Genomic DNA, 17,809 nt, shown 5'->3' with positions numbered 1-17,809 from the left:
CTCCTTTTAGAACTGTTGTGCAGTAGGCCTATAGAGTATACTTGTTACTCCTTTCGTAAGTAGCACTCAATCTTAGGCAACGGCAGTCTACATTTAGGAGCCATTCGATTCTTGTGTCCAAACGTTCTGTTCTTCCTGGCGTATTCCCAATTACTTGAGGTTGGCTCTACATGTGAATTTGGCCCAGTTTTAGTGCAGGATTCCATTCCTGTAACTAACTCTAAGTGGAGGAATGTGTTCCTGTTGTGGTTGATAGTGGCGTTTGTAAAATGAGGAGGTGTGTATAAGGAAGAGCATAAATACCCAGCCAGTTCGTAGGTTAGAGGAATTAATAAGAAGTGGATAAATTCCCCGGCCCGTTCGTGAATCGAACCCAGGACCTCTGAACCAAAATCCTCTGCGCTGGTCACTCAGCTAAGGAACCGGTCTTGGCCCAAAACTTATACATCAATTACAACTCTGAAACGTAGATTATAGAGCTTCGCTGAAGAAGCAAACCTGAAGTACCGTTATTCGTTATGTCAGGCTTTCTAGCATGATCCATCATGAGCATAAAAGATGATGGAATTTACTGATAAATTCTAACGAGAATTATGTTCCTATGGAAATACTAAGGTGTCTTTAATGTAAATATAATTCAGTGTTATATGAAACTATGAATATAACCGTTCAAAGCAAGGACACTACTTGTAAATGCCATGCAGCAAGAGTTGACGCCCTAGCATGAAAAGTTCAAACGTAGTTGTTGCCAGACAAATAACTGTGACGCAATACCATCTCACTTGTAACTTCAATAAGGATTTTCTGCACAGTGGATAAGTTCGTAACGTAATCCCTGTTACGTGGGATCGGCAACTTATATGGATTCATCTCAATTTTACGGCCGGATGTCTTTCTTGACGCCAAAAATCAATCAATCAATCAATCAATCAATCAATCAATCAATCAACGCCATCGATTTGCATTTAGGGCTTTTGCTCAGGTTGCATATTTCCTATAAGTTTTTTACCTAAATGATTTCCAAGTAGTTGAAAAAATTATATCATTCATCTCCCTTGACAAATTATTCCAATCTCTATTATTCTTCCTATAAACAAATATTTTTCCCAGTTTGTCTTCATTTTATGATATTTCCCACTTTTTTTTGCTAATGGCTTTACGTCGCACCGACACAGATAGGTCTTATGGCGACGATGGATTAGGAGAGGCCTAGGAGTTGGAAGGAAGCGACCGTGGCCTTAATTAAGGTACAGATCCAGCACTTGCCTGGTGTGAAAATGGTAAACCATTGAAAACCATCTTAAGGGCTGCCGACAGTGGTATCCGAACCCACTATCTCCCGGATGCAAGCTCACAGCCGCGTGCGCCTAACCGCACGGCCAACTCGCCCGGTTCCTACTTTTTAAAACTCCACTTGATCTTAATCGTCTGCTAATGTAATTTCTTCTATCGGATCTTAAAGTATTATTTAATCTGAACTTAAAACCTTCATCTTAGAACCCAAATCCTTAAGTGTTATGTCTTCTCCACTTTGTATTGCTGTGCGGAGGCTTGGACATTCACGGGCGTAATAATTAAACGGTTAAATGCCTTTGAGCTCTGGCGTTATCGTCGTATGCTCAGAATATATTGGTTGGATCCCGTAACGAACGTCGTCGTTATGCAGTGCATGGGAAAACAGTTAGAGGTTACAATGACCATCAAAGAAAGGAAGACAACATACTTTGGCCACATTATGCATAACGAGAAATACCTCCTCCAACAACTCATACTTCAATGAAAAGTTGAAGGAAGAACGACGACACTTTTTCTGGTTGGGAAACCTCCACCAGTGGTCTAATTCATTATCAACTGGCTTATTTAGAGTAGCTGTTAGCAGGGAGGACTGGACCATATTGTATTTACCAGTTCGAATGTTTACGGCTTAAATTACTATTATTAAACAATACCGTATATGATATTAAGTCAATTTACTGAAGGTCAATTCAATGATGCAGAAACATGGCCAACAGTGCATTCACAATGTAACTGGCTGGAAGTATCTGAAATGAAGATGCTGAGATGGATGTGTGGGGTGATTAGGAAATACTACATCAAGGACATACTTCTACGAGGCAGCGTTAAAGCGACTGAAATATCTAGAAATGTGCAAGAAAGGCGATTGTCTTGGTATGGGTTCATTAAGCGCATGGATGAAAACTATGTAGAAAGGAGAATGCTTGACATGGGGGTGGGATGTAGACCCAGAAGAAGATGGATGGATTTTGTGCGGAAAGATCTCAGGGAAAAGCAGTTAATAGAAAATGCTATTTGGAACCGGGGGAAATGGAAAAGACTTGTCAGAAACGTCGACTCCGTATGAATGGGAAAAGAAGAAGTAGAAGTCAAGGTCAGTACATAGAAGGACAATACTACAAGGCGAACTGGTGGCTGAGAAATTATAATGCAATCGTTTGCTCCCTGCAAATAACCTATTATTATTATTATTATTATTATTATTATTATTATTATTATTATTATTATTATTATTGAAGCATCCGTGGCTCAGACGGCAGCGCGCCGGCCTCTCACCGCTGGGTTCCGTGGTTCACATCCCGGTCACTCCAAGTGAGATTTTTGCTGGACAATCGGAGGCGGAACAGGTTTTTATCCGGGTACTCCGGTTTTCCCTGTCAAATTTCATTCCAGAAACACTCTCCAACATCATTTCATTTCATCTGTCATTCATGAATCATTGCCCCAGAGGAGTGCGACAGGCTTCGGCAGCCGGCACAATTCCTATCCTCGCCGCTAGATGGGGCTTCATTCATACCATTCCTGACCCGGTCGAATGGCTGAAAACGGGCTGTAGATTTTCATTATTATTATTATTATTATTATTATTATTATTATTATTATTATTATTATTATTATTATTATTATTTAAATAGGCAGTGTATTTATTTCACAGAAGAATAAAACCCATATTATATAGTACATGCTGTTTAGCTGACATCAAAATGGAAAGTGGTAGAAACTGAAGTACAGAACATCTGACAAGTCCACAAACAGAGCGATACAAAAAAAATCTTGGCGAATATAGTATAGGGTGGCAACTTTGTCCTTTAGTAAACTATGGCCTGAAAACAATTACAGGAATGTGCAGGAAAAACGAACTCATCTATACGGCGTGCAAGCTGGAGTAGCACTGCGAGTAACCATTATTTTTCGTTCTTTAAAAAAAAAATACTGTCCATTAAACACGTCATGACGTGTTAAGTTATAAGTTATACGGCAAAAGAAAATATGCTCAAGAAGATTATCACATATTTATTTCAAAAGTTATAGATAAAGTCAAAGCACTCTGTTTGTCAGAGAAGACGCCTATTCTGCGAAGGTCGGTGTATAGCTGCAAATATGCCAAATAAATTTACAGTAGGGTCAAATTACAAGCTTTATTACTTCAGTGGTGGTGGTAATTACTGTTTTAAGGGGAAGTACAACTAGGTAACCATTCACTGTATAACACTAAATCAGAGAGAAAAATGAAGATATCGGTCAAAGAAAGACAAAGGCCATGCAGGCCGTAAAATGAGACTCCCTACGATTCGCAAAACTAAAACCATCGGGGTCTGAAAAGAACAAGAGTTAACCAAGGGAAGTCGGATAGGATACACGAAAGTGAGGAGCCTTATATATATAAGTGGGAACAATGCCAGGACTCAGGCCGGGGCCCCGTGGTCATCAACGCACGCTCCCAACTTGAGAGCCATGGGGCCCCTTTTAGTCACGTCTTACGACGGGCAGAGGTGAGTGTTATTCTACCGCCCCAATCCACAGGGGTTTTTCTACTGTCTGGGATCAATAATCACATTGTTTTCCCCTTAGAGCAACATCAAAACCCCCTCTTTTTGCCTTTTCTCCTTATACCTAGAGGCCACTCTCCCACCTCTGGCAATATGAGTTGGCAATTAAAACTGCTATCAACTCCGTATCCCAAGAGTTGGTAGATATATTGCGACTCTTAGCACTTATATCATATCATAACCAAAAGGGAGACAATTCACTTTTATTTTGCGATTATTCAAAAGAAACTTTTAATGCTACTTCGGGGAACTATTTTAGTTTATGAGCGCACAAAAATGACTCAAATATCATAAGTTTATAACACTGTAGGCATTGTCACAACGAGACTGAAACACTTGCGCACGTTCTTGGTTACTGCGAGTACGGTCAGACTCTGCATATTGCAAAACACCACAAGATAGGCCCTAAGATATTCGACAGCTCAGGCCTTGAGAGCAACGGGCTTTACTGTGCATGATGAAGTCCATGGTCTGCGAATACTGAGAGTGCTCGTCGGATTGACATCATCGCCTACAAGGACACCACAGGCTACATAATAGACCGAAAAATCCGCTTCGAATCTTGTGTTAACCAAGAAAAGAAATACATTTATGAGCCCACTATTCCGTTCTACAAGAAAGATTTTTTGCCTGCAAAAGATGGAAGTTATTTGCCTACTAATTGGAGTCAGGGGTACAATACCAATGATTTCTTTTATATTCTGTCATATTTTCGAACTTATCAATGAAGTGGCGCTGACCGCTTTAAAGTCATCAATCAGCATTTTACGCAACCACCTTCGCTGGGACGCTTTGTCGTTGTCGATTCCTTTCTAATCTATTGGACTTACGTGAATATCATCATTGTTTTTTAATACTTTGTCTTTTAGAAAACGCTCACGTGGGGGAAGTGGTCGCTAAATTTCTTTACTAAACATATATTGCACCCATAAGCCGAGGCAACCCAAGGGTACAATATATGGACAAAGTTCTTCAACTCCCCGTGGAATAGGCATCAATAAGAAAGTCCCAGCACAAGGAAATCTGAAGGCGCCAAAGGACAAACTAATTATAAAGATTTCACTCTCACCTGCCAACAACAGTTCAATCCATCTCCAAGAAACATTTGAATTTCACTCTATTTAACATACTAACATTTGTTGGACACCTTCCAGACAGCTACGAGCATTTCCTTAGCTGATAATCTAGAGATATCACTATCGCTTTTCACATAGTTTGTTATAAACAAACGGGCTGTATGCCAGGTCGGGCTAGGCCCAAGGCGGAAAAATACCAGAAGCGGCACTTCTAATTAAAAATTAGCCAACTCAAGATCAGACAGGAGGAAGGGGAGGAGGAAGAGGAAGAGGAGGAATCATTGCCAAGTTAGGGTAATTTAATTTAAAAAATTGTTGGTACTGCTGTTATTCTGTAATCCTATTTTTCCAAATAGTTTAATATAATAATTCTCCTTGTACGTTTCACTGGCTGTTTGATCTCCCATCATACTTTGATCTTGTAGAATCCAGAATTATTTACGTGCATATTAGATCCAGTAGCACATGAATCACCTGGCTGTATCATCAATAGGATATGACCATGCTTGTGAAGCAGGGGTGATCACTAGTACCAAAGTAAGATGGAAATCATTTGCCTAGTGGAATGCTATGTTGTCACGGTGATCAACTGGACTTACAAGGGAATTGCTTGGGTTGGATCGGACAGATCAATGAAACTTCAGTGAATGATCAATTAACATATTCCAAAGCTGTTGAGGCTTTCACGGTCGGAGTAATGAAATTCTCGAAATCATCCGGAACCCTTGAAGATGCCGAACGCAGTTTTCGGCGAAACGTCGGGACCATGATATGCTCCTAGACCACGGCCTACATGCCCGGAAAATACCGACATTGTTTATAAGATCCTAAATTTAATGATAATCATTCTGCCGTCAAATCAACGTAGTTTTATATTAAGTAGCTAAAATCGTACACGGAAAACATATGGAATAATCTATGGATAACTAGCTCAAGAGGTCAGCTTACAAGGAATTTGCTCTTTCCTAAGATTTCCGTCAATTAGATTAACATATGTCCATATTTTAACACAGTTTATGCCAGGACATGGAAAATTTATATCATATTTTAATAGGTTTAAAAACAATATCCAGAAGCCGTACACTTGTACTTGTGAAATGCCACAAACTCTTTATCATCTTTTATTTGACTGTCCTATTTTTAAAGAAGTATATATATGAATGATTAATTCACTTATGTGTGATATACAATATCAAGCACCTTTCAATATTCTGTTTACAAAAATGTTGCTGTCATAATGCATTTGCTAAATTTCTCCATTTTATTGTTTATGTTGTTATTTTATGTATTAATCGAGTTTTGTTATCTATAACCCTAATATAACATGTGCAAAATAGGGTTTCTAATAAAAACGGATAACCACTATTTTTTCTTTTTTATACATCGAGTTGAGCCTCTATGGACTGCGTGGTAACAACCAACTTCATTTCAGTGTCTAGGTCTTGTTCTTGTTTCGGCTTTGACTTCCTGCCAGTATCTTCTGAGCCCAACGACGAGTGGGCTGTTTATGCTCATCAGACAAAGGTCCTTTCCGTCTTCTGGAAGTTAATACCATTTGGAAACCTTGATAGTTGTTCACCAATCTTCTGAATGCGTTCCTGTCATGAATTTCTTGGCCTGAAATACCAATCTGCCTCAGATCTTTTTCGCATTCCTGGAACCATCTCGACCTTGTTGCCTTAGATTGAATAAAATTTCATATTCTTTTTGTTAGCCGATCATCAGGGAGTAATAATATACTAAATACCTGAAAAACACTTGGGCAGTTCGGAACAGTTAGCAGAGTGATTACACGTCCGCCATGATAGGACATGCCCTCTTATTTAAACATTGACCTCCTATCCTCCAGGCATTTAAAAATACTCCAAGTCCGGCATTTTAGAATGCATGGCTATTGGAAACTGGACCTTTTGTGGCGGCATCCGGACGAGTGAACCCACCCCATGTACAGAATTCACCCTTGTGCACGATGCAATAGTGCATCATGTTGTATATAAACTCCTGAACCTGCGTCATTCAGAGTCGCTGAGTGTGACTCAGCTACACGTTCTCTTTGTATCTGTGCAATCACTGTATCCTGTAAGTGTACTAACATTGTACGTGGTGAAATGTCGTGCCGGGATATCTCAGGGCGGGTTCGGCTCGCCAGGTGCAGGTCTTTCTATTTGACTCCCGTAGGCGACCTGCGTGTCGTGAAGAGGATGGAATGATGATGAAGACAACACATACCCCCAGCCCCCGTGTCATTGGAATTAACCAATTAAGGTTAAAATCCCCGACCCGGCCGGGAATCGAACCCGGGACCCTCTGAACCGCTGACCGTTCAGCCAACGAGTCGGATTGTACGTGGTGACTATGTACAAATAAATCTGTTATCCATGTGGGCGGATTCATTTATGGTGATGATGTGGAGCCGCCTGCTAAACCTACAGACCAAGACTCCATATTTTCATAACACATTACTTCTTTAATTTACGAGGGGAATAGGACATATTTATATATTTAGGTTGGTACTCCTGTTAAGCACTGTTTGCGGTTTAAATGCCACATACATTTTCATTCTTTGTTTTGCCTCGTGTTCACGTGGCTTTTCGTACTTGGATTTTCTTATTGTAGTATGTGCAAGTCATAAATAAGACATGTTGTAAATTCAGTGATAACTTGAGAGTTAAGTATCTAAGCGTGTTTGAGACGGATGATCACAAAACAACATGTGAATTGGAAGTGATTGTAAGGAAGATGAACAGCTCCGATAAAAGTTAATAGACGTCAAAGGAATATTTTCGAGCAGTTTGTTACGTTGGCACCCTCTGTCCTCTTTTTTAAAAAGTAAAATGTCCCCCGTTTTTAACAATTTTGTCCTCGAAAGGCATTTTACCGTCTGGCAACCCTGCAGTTAGCTTATGAAGACGTGTGTACTATACAAATACACTCTCACGGTACAGTGTGAATCTGAAAAACATCAGCCACTGACAGTCGATCGAGAGAAACTATATTAAGAACTTCTGTTACCTTGACAATGTTACGGTCACAGAGCTGCTGGTAGGGTGTAGACGCACTTCCCCGACTTCTGCGCAAGTTTCGGTCCGAAGAAACAGTTAGGTCAGCAGGCTGCCTTATTAGTTCTGAAAGGCTCCTTTCAATTTCAACGAAATAATTTTAATTACTTCTGCCTTTATTTTATTTCTTAAAAATATTGTTTTGTATGGTTTTTTTTACTATTGGCTTTACGTCGCACCGACACAGATATGCCTTATGGCGACGATGGGACAGGAAAGGGCTGGGAGTTGGAAGGAAGCGGCCGTGGCCTTAATTTTTTTTTGGATCAATCTTGACGAGAATATCAGTTTGTTAATTTTTATAGCTAAATTTATGTATACAAGTACCGATACAAAAACGTAAATGGTACGCTATATCATAATGGCAACCCATAACATGTGACGAGATTAATGAAAGTAATGTTTTCAATATACTATAGTTTCTTTTTTTTTCTAGTTGCTTTACGTCGCACCGACACAGAAGGTCTTATGGTGACGATGGGACAGGAAGGGGCTAGGAGTGCGAAGGAAGCGGCCGTGGCCTTAATTAAGGTACAGGCCCAGCATTTGCCTGGTGTGAAAATCGGAAACCACGGAAAACCATTTTCAGGGCTGCCGATAGTGGGGTTAGAACCTACTATCTCCCGAATACTGGATACTACTATAGTTTTAATACTTCAGTATAGTTTATAATGGAAGACAAATTATTATATACTATTATATTAATATAACGTTCTATTAGCATAAACGAGGAAACTGACGGTTTTCCGTTCCCAATCACTCATTTTTTCATGCTGAGAACAGGATGTGTAATAACGAAACACTTGCAACGATGTTCTGGCTGGATCACTATAGCGTTTCACCAGTGCGCAAACACGACACACCACCTGTTAGACCAGTTTTTAATTACTTCTGTCTTTATTTTATTTCTTAAAAATATTGTTTTGTATGTTTTATTATTTTTATGACTACATATATGAAGGCATGGAGAAATAATTCGAGGGCACAAAATTCTCTCAGGTGCCCGGGTACAACATGCCTAAATACAGAGCTTGATCGGATTAGTTCGTTACAAGTCGCGATTCGAAAGGAGGTAGCACTTAGTTTTAAGTGGCTGTAGATATTGTGATTATAGCCCGTGACCTCCACATAGAATTCAAACCACAAGGTTGTGTCATTTCATTTCAAAAAGCCCACATGAATCATCCGATATTAGAGTTGAGGCCGGCTTGATTAGAAATAAGTGACTATTTTACGCTGCTATTACACCTCTTCTGGACACTGACTAAGATTTCTTGCTTATTCTTGGTGACGAGAGGATAGCAGTGGAGCTATCTGACTTATAGACCGAAAGTTCGACTTGTGTAAATCACTAGGCTTTCATTATACCAAGATCTGTTCGCGCTAAGTGGATCTACCAGAAAATAAGAATAAAATTATCGTAAAACTTATGTTCATAGTGATAGGGTTTCCCTTCGTGGACCTACTTTATTACGAATAAATAAAAGCATCCAGAATTCGAAAAGTTTAACCAGAGTATCGAGTGTGATATGATGCGTTGAGGGGCCGATGACCTTCGATGTTAAGCTCCTTAAAACAACAAGCATCATCATCATCATGATGCGTTGTTACCGCGGACAAGTAGAGTTGTCTTCCTTTGATACCGAAGTTTTGTTCGTGGGTCTGTAGAATACTAGTGTATCCTGGAACTACAAACTCTTTCACAGTACTGGCACACATTGTCAGGGTCAAAACCTAGTTGTTGCTGAGGATTATTTCTCTTGAGTGGCGAATTTCCTAGCATTTTGTTTGCCACTTTGGATTCTCCGTTTTTTCTGTTCGAAGTGGATTTATTTTTTTGCTAGCAGTTTAACGTCGCACTAACGCATTGAAGATTTTCGGCGATGCAAGGAAGAGAAAGGGATTTGGAAAGGTAGCGGCCGTGGCCTTAATTCATGTACAGCTCCAGCTGTTTGAATGGTTAAGGACCTTAATTGACAAATTGGCATCATATTGGGTTGTCAGTTACTAGAACATCCCAGTTAGTGGTATCGATTTGATATTTCTTTATGTTCGACATCAGAGCATACAACAGCAGGCCATGAGCTCGCAGGCTCTTGGATGAAAGAGGACCCTGGGAAATGGTATATTCCTGTAAGACATTCAGAGGGTTTCTAGGGAAGACCGAATATGTAATATTTTGAATAGAATCCCATGTTCAGAAACGTGCCGTTTCCTCGCTACAAGCAAAACACCACCACACATGTAAGTGTCTCGCGTCTGCGTCTGCTGCGTCATCGAGCAGTGCAGAGAACGTACAGTGCTTCTACAAGACCGGCTCAACGTGATGATCACCCACTGCGATACAAACTTTGTTCCTGCGTATCATGTTCCGGTACACTCGGTCACAAACACCTGGTAGACAAACACCGGCCCGTGCAAGCAGGTCCTCTGACTCTACCCTGGTCTCGTAAATCTCAGTGTTCTCGTAATTTGTTGTTAATTGAACGCAGAAACACTACAACAACAATGTAGTATTCGTACTCCGATCCGCGCTCATTAACGCAGCATTTAAACACGTGGCGGTGTTCTGCTTGTCCGGGCATGGGCTTTTATTCAAAGTGACCTCTATTTGGTACCCCCTACAAGCCATCAAAGTATGTAAAAGGAATTTTGAAACATCATGTATACAAATTAAGGGTTGGTAGTTTATTTTATTTTTGATCAGTTTTAAGGATTTGGGACAACTTTGATCATCAAATCCGTGCAATTACAAGTTGGAAAATTTGCCTTGTAATCTGTGTCCTTATATTGTCTTTAGCAATATGCGATTTTGCAATTATTTTAAGTTAGGATTGCCATAGAATTTCAGCATTCAAAAGAAGAAGTGTGGAAGTGGAGTGGAGGAGAAGTTACTTGGGATAACTATGTCAGTACCAGATCTCCAAATAATGCTGCTTTCCACTCTGCCATTGAACATTTAGCTACGAGATTAGTTTCAGCAGATTAGAAATAAACAGATCCAAATTTGAACCATGTAGACTCATTGTGTGAGACAAAACTTTTATTGTAACATACTGAGATCTTATTTGAGTGCTATTGTTACTGTCAACCCACCAAAAACAAAAGGAGTAATCATGTCCGAGTGATTTGGATTCCAATGGATGCCCTGAGTCCAAGATCAAAACTTCTTGCTTTGGTTTCTGTGTCTATCTAGTCCCAAGGACGCCCAATATCCAATTAAGACAAACGACCTCTGAACTGACAAAAGTAGTCAAAGAAGCCTAGTCAGATGCTTTCTATTCTCTCGTATACCACGGGCACGTACTTCCAAATACCGTCTACGATCAACGCTCCTAAACTACAAAAACATCATAACATCCATGGTTAAGTTGTTAGCATTTTACAGTTTAGGTTAAATTATTGGGAAGATTCTATTTCAGAGAATAATGAGTGCACTATTTTATTTTTTCTGAATGCTAAGTATTCCAGCATGACATGTATGATTTTTATTTGCGCTCGCTGCAGCAGTAGCTTCCAGTATTGTTAAAACGTCGAAATTGGTACAAAATCTTCCAAAACGGTGCTAATTCAGAAAGTCTGAGGTATTATTTATTTATTCAATTATTTATTATTTGTGTATTCATTTCTTTTCTGCTATTATTATTATTATTATTATTATTATTATTATTATTATTATTATTATTATTATTATTATTATTATTTAATCCGTTTACCGTCCTGGGTTGTTTTTTCCTCGAACTCAGCGAGGGATGCCACCTCCACCGCCACAAGGTGAGCGTCCTAGTGTGTGAGATTTTGGTCGGGGATACAACTCGAGAGGAGGACCAGAACCTCGCGCAGGCGGCCTCACCTGCAATGCTGAACAGGAGCCTTGTAGAGGACAGGAAGACGAAAGCGAAAGTGAAGGAAGCGGCCGTGGCAGTAAGTTAGGTATCACCCCGGCATTGCCTGGAGGAGAAGTGAGAAACCACGGAAAATCACTTGGAGGATGACTTATGCGAGAATCGAACTCCTCTAACCATTTGACCTCCCAAGGCTGAGTCACCCCGATCCAGTCCTCGTACCACTTTCCAAATTTCGTGGCAGAGCCGGGAATCGAATCCGGGCCTCCGGGGTGGCAGCTAATCACACTAACCACTACACTACACAGGCGTATATTATTATTATTATTATTATTATTATTATTATTATTATTATTATTATTATTAATCGGTAATTTCCTATTTTTAAAAATTTCATCGAACAACTTATGAATATTATTTGCCTGGCATTACAAACGGTGTTTCATCAGCTTTAACGTTTCCTCTGCCTTTAAATTGCGATTAAACTACCTATCTAAATACCGTTCAGAAATAATAATAATAATAATAATAATAATAATAATAATAATAATAATAATAATAATAATAGCCAGAACAGTTTGTCTTCTCGAAACCCGGACGTTGGTGCCCTAGTCATTGTATCCAGCTAAGCCAGAGGCTACTGATCAGTCGTCCTGACCTGAAGTCTACTTGCAATAGGATGACTAGTTCCTTTCTCCTTCCTTAGCCAACACAACATGGGCAAACCATCCAATTAGTGACCACACCCACTGTTGCTTAACTTCACAGATATCACGAGTTCAAGTGTCCCAAAATGGCTACGGCATTTGCGTAATTATAATTTTGTGCTTTTAAATTCTTTAAAATTTGGGCTCTTACGAATAGTAGTATGTAGACCAGGTAAATTCTGAATATGTTTTAACGTTGTTATTGTTACTACAGACAGAAATAATTTTTAACCACATCACCAAAGAAAGACTACCACAATATGGGTTCAGGGGACGGAAGAAGTTGGGATCCGTAAAAAACGAGGTATGGTACCGAGCAGTGTTTCAGACTAAGTCTGATAAATTCAAACGTTTCTAGGAACAGTATACAAAGGCCAAAACCAGCTGGTCAGAAAAAGCGAGGAGGAACCTCAGTGAAAGGTGAAACAATTCTGGGAGGGGAAAAAGAGACGAACCAGCAAACCTGTTGCTTCTCGCGGGTCGAAATCCGAATAATAAGCAAGTGGGTGCGCCGTTTGATTACATAGTCATCAGCTAGCAATCGGGAGATAGTGGGTTCGAACCCCACTGTCGGCAACCTTGAAGATAGTTTGCCGTAGTTTTCCACTTTCACACCAGGCAAATGCAGGAGCTGTACCTTAATTAAGGCCACGGTCGCTTCCTTCCAACTCTTCACCCTATCCCATCGTCGCATAAGACCTGTGTCGGTGCGCGATAAAGCAAATTTAAAAAATATCACTAATGAATTAAGAGACACTGAAATTATTGAAATAATTAACTGTCCTCAAATAATAACACAGAGATCATAAAACGACTGTCTGATACACAAATTTCGAGTGGAGTATCTTCTATGATGTAGTTGTTTGTAACTTTCGATGTTTACTTGACAGAAAAGAAATGTGAGAGGTAGGAAAAGTAAACAATTGACCACTGTGAAGACCAACCCTGCAAAAAACGGATATGTAGTAGTTGTAATAGAAGTTTGTTATGCCGATTGTTCTCATACTGAAAATGTAGAACTTCTTCATTATATTTTAGAATCTTTAGTTTGTGCATCTTCATATCCATTGACTTAGTAGACCAGATGAAATTTTAATATGTTTAAAGTTATTATTATTATTATTATTATTATTATTATTATTATTATTATTATTATTATTATTATTATTATTATTATTATTATTATTCCTTGGTAAAATGGTAAGCGCGCTGGCCTTTGGCCACAGGGGTCCCGGGTTCGATTCCCGGCAGGGTCGGGAATTTTAACCATACTTGGTTAATTTCGCCGGCACGGGGGCTAGGTATATATGTCGTCATCATCATTTCATCTTCATCACGACGCGCAGGTCGCCTACGGGAGTCAAATCAAAAGACCTGCATATGGCGAGCCGAACTTGTCCTCGGACACTCCCGGCACTAAAAGCCATACGCCACTTCATTTCTTTTTTCATTATTATTATTATTATTATTATTATTATTATTATTATTATTATTATTATTATTATTATTATTATTATTATTATTATTAAATCTGAAAGACATAGTAAAACGAGGTCAACATCCACGTGTAAATTTTATCTGATAAACTGTATTGATATGGTGTCTATTTTGATGTGTGAATTTTTACAATTTATTAATAGAATGGAATGGCAGGAAGATACGTGACCTCGTTAACTGGGTGCCACCTCAGCAATTATATAGACTTACAAAACGGGAGGGGCCACGTATGATTACTTCAAGGATGACTACAACAGTATTGGAAACCCAGCTTCCGGGGTCCATAATCTTTAACGCACAGAGCTACCTTGATCGATTATAAGACTCCCTTTATATACATAGAAATTTAGCAAAAAATGTTAGTAAGAATTTTATAATAGGTTTTCACCATTAATCGCTGGCAAAATTATTATTATATAGATGAATAGAGTAGGGTACGTTACTAAGGAGAATAATGGGCTCTACTATGAAGGGTAAGAGAAGCAGAGGGAGACGAAGGCGAAGATCGTTAGACTCACAATTAAATGACTAAGGGTTGTGGAACGAAACGAGGCCACAGAACCAGTTGCAAAGAAAGAACATTCTAAATGCGGATAGTTAATACACTGTGGCATGCAGACTTAACACTGAAAGTATGTCCATAATGAATATGAGTATGGAGGTACATTATTATTATTATTATTATTATTATTATTATTATTATGATTATTATTATTATTATTATTATTATTATTATTATTATTATTCCCGACTTGTTGGCTGAATGGTCAGCGTACTGGCCTTCTGGTCAGAGGGTCCGGGTTCGATTCCAGGCCGGGTCGAGGACTTTAACCTTCATTGGTTAATTCCAATGGCTCGGGGACTGGGTGTTTGTGCTGTCCCCAACATCCCTGCAACTCACACACCAGACATAACACTATCCTCCACCACAATAACACGCAGTTACCTACACATGGCACATGCCGCCCACCCTCATCGGAGGGTCTGCCTTACAAGGGCTGTACCCGGCTAGAAATAGCTACACGAAATTATTATTATTATTATTATTATTATTATTATTATTATTATTATTATTATTATTATTAGTATTATTATTATTATTATTATTATTATTATTATTATTATTATTATTATTATTATTATGTCATAGTTTAGATGCGAGACATTATGATTCACAAGTTCATTCCATGTTCCGAAACGATCCTTCTGCGAAACTAATAGTATTGAACATAGCATGCATTTTTTTCGTCCTTCAAATGTCAAAATTATGACAAGCTACAGGAGAAATAATATATATTTTTCACAGTCAAATTCAACTTCTTAACTACCCCAAAAATACTTGGCAATAAATAGTGTTATAGCCTGATATTCTGCAAAGGGAACAGGCGGTTGCCGTCTGTAGGTGATGTGGTCATCCTCGAAGACCGTTATCCGAACAGCTGGTTATCACGCAACTCTAATACTGGAGTAATGCAAGGAATTTCCGCTATTAATCTCGCAGCATTATACTTCAATTAAGTTTCTATGAAACTTACATATTAAAATTAATATTACGACATGTTTAAGAGCGCTATTTTTCTTGCACTTATACGTAACAACGTATTTAAATTACAGGTTATGTTTGCTCTAATTTCGAAACACGCCTAACCTAGTCCTGCAGGTTTGTAATCCAGCTATCACAGGATGAAGCTCCCATATACACTGATCAAATTAAATGATACAATAGAAATATTACAATTCAGTATGTTATTTGTTTCTTTAGTAAGATAGGGTAGAGAAAAGATAACTGTAAAAGGGCAGACAACAATGTCTTGGTACTTACGTTATTGAGAACCGCATCTTGAGTTGAGTGCCTTCTGTTGCTGCTACTTCTTCTGCTGTTGTTGTTCCCGCTCTTCAGAACCGTGAACTATCCACCGGTTTTTATCGCTTAAACAACTTCTTTTATTATTTTTAGTTTTTGAAAACTATGTATTTACAAATACGTATTAAACACTTATTAGACTAGGTTTAAGGAAAGACTGAAAGGGCGCTCCGCGTTGCTGGACTGTTTTATACACACGTGACGTCACAGTATCGCTCTGTCTTCTGTTAATCCCCACCCGTTTTTGTGAAACCTCCCTTCTCCTCCAAGCGTATGCCTACCTTATGTCTAAAGAGAAATCTGCTCCTACTGCCGCTGCCGTTGCTTTGTTGTTCAGGATTCTTTCTAGCCTTCTTATAACTGCTTCAAGCCAGTTGTTATTGATAGTGTTCTTATCACTTGTAAGGATCCACGACTGTCAAATCCTTCAAGAACAACGATCATGCTTATGCTTCACTAATCGTAGCTGTGTTCCCTTGTTAATTACCGATATAACAAACATTCAGTTACATACCGGTAGTAGCTTGGACGGTAGAGCGCTGGCCTTCTGAGCTCAAGTCAGTGGGTTCGACTCAGGCTCAGTCCTCTGAAACTTGAAGATGCTAACATATGTCAACCTCGCGTCGTTAAATTTACAGGCGCGTACAGGAAATTCTGCGGTACAAAATTCAGGCACTTTGGTATCTCCAATTCATTTATGGGGACGTAAAACAAATTATAGTATTATTACTATTACTATTATTATTATTATTATTATTATTATTATTATTATTATTATTATTATTATTATTATTATTATTATTTGCTAGTTGCTTTACGTCGCAACGACACCGATAGGTCTTATGGCGACTATGGGACAGGAAAGGGCTAGGCGTGGGAAGGAAGCGGCCGTGGCCTTAATTAAGGTACAGCCCCAGCATTTGTCTGGTGTGAAAATGGGAAACCACGGAAAACCATCTTCAGGGCTGCCGACAGTGAGGTTCGAACCTACTATCTCCCGAATACTGGATACTGGCCGCACTTAAGCGACTGCAGCTATCGAGCTCGGTATTATTATTATTATTATTATTATTATTATTATTATTATTATTATTATTATTATTATTATTATTATTATTATTATCACCGTCAGTGTCATGTTTCAGTTTTAAAACTTTCCTCTATGTTCCAAATTTCATATTCAATATTTGAAAATGTGTCGCTGTCCTTCAGAACACCATAGGGGATAAAGTAGAAAAAACGAGACTCGTTAGCTATATGCGAGTAGAACATACATGATGATTTACAGTTAGTTACGACTACTTTTGGTGCTTTTTTTAATAAAGAAATGTTGTGTGGGTATGCCATATAACTTGATTTCCCATTTTCTTTACGAAAGTTAAATTTGAAAAATGATGTAAAAGAACTAATTCCTTCACTTTGAGGAATAAGAAAGAAAGTACTAACTAGGGATGAAAGTTATAGTAAAAATATTTTCTTTACTAACTAATATTGAGAAACAGGAAATGTGTCTTGAATTCCATAAAAATTCAGGCATTTAAGACCCTTACAATGAACACTGAGTTTGATAGACTCAATACAGGATTACGTATTTATCATATCCTCTTCTGTGACTGAATGATTTATCTCTCTCTCTCTCTCTCTCTCTCTGTCTCTCTCGTCTTTTAAAAACACTCAGTACACCTGCCGGTCGCTCAGCAAGGCTATCAAGTTAACTGAGCATCAATCAGTGAGTGACGAGTGATTGGTCACTTACCTTCAGAATATTTCAAATATAGACCAATAGAAACCAATTTGTCGTTTATGTTAGGTTAAACATTGTGTGCTGTCTGAGAGCTAAATCACCGCTTGATTTAAAAAAAAACTTTCTCAATTTTCAGATCGAGTAATAAAATCACGACTGCAATCTTTACGCG

At 38.8% G+C, this 17,809-nt stretch overlaps 1 protein-coding gene across 1 annotated transcript in view; it reads right to left on the bottom strand.

Moving 5' to 3' along the window:
* Positions 1 to 16,026, bottom strand: part of LOC136875498 (uncharacterized) — a 119,044-nt gene extending 103,018 nt beyond the window's left edge. Inside the window, exon 1 of the mRNA XM_067149046.2 lies at positions 15,852 to 16,026. Within this exon, the coding sequence (XP_067005147.1) occupies positions 15,852 to 15,868 (17 nt within the window). The 5' untranslated portion in view covers positions 15,869 to 16,026. The remainder of the gene's footprint in view (positions 1 to 15,851) is intronic.
* Positions 16,027 to 17,809: the final 1,783 nt, after the last annotated feature.

The sequence above is a fragment of the Anabrus simplex genome, chromosome 6 (genome assembly GCF_040414725.1).
Source record: "Anabrus simplex isolate iqAnaSimp1 chromosome 6, ASM4041472v1, whole genome shotgun sequence".
Classification (NCBI taxonomy): Eukaryota; Metazoa; Arthropoda; class Insecta; order Orthoptera; family Tettigoniidae; genus Anabrus; species Anabrus simplex.
This window is presented reverse-complemented; position numbering and strand designations above follow the sequence as displayed.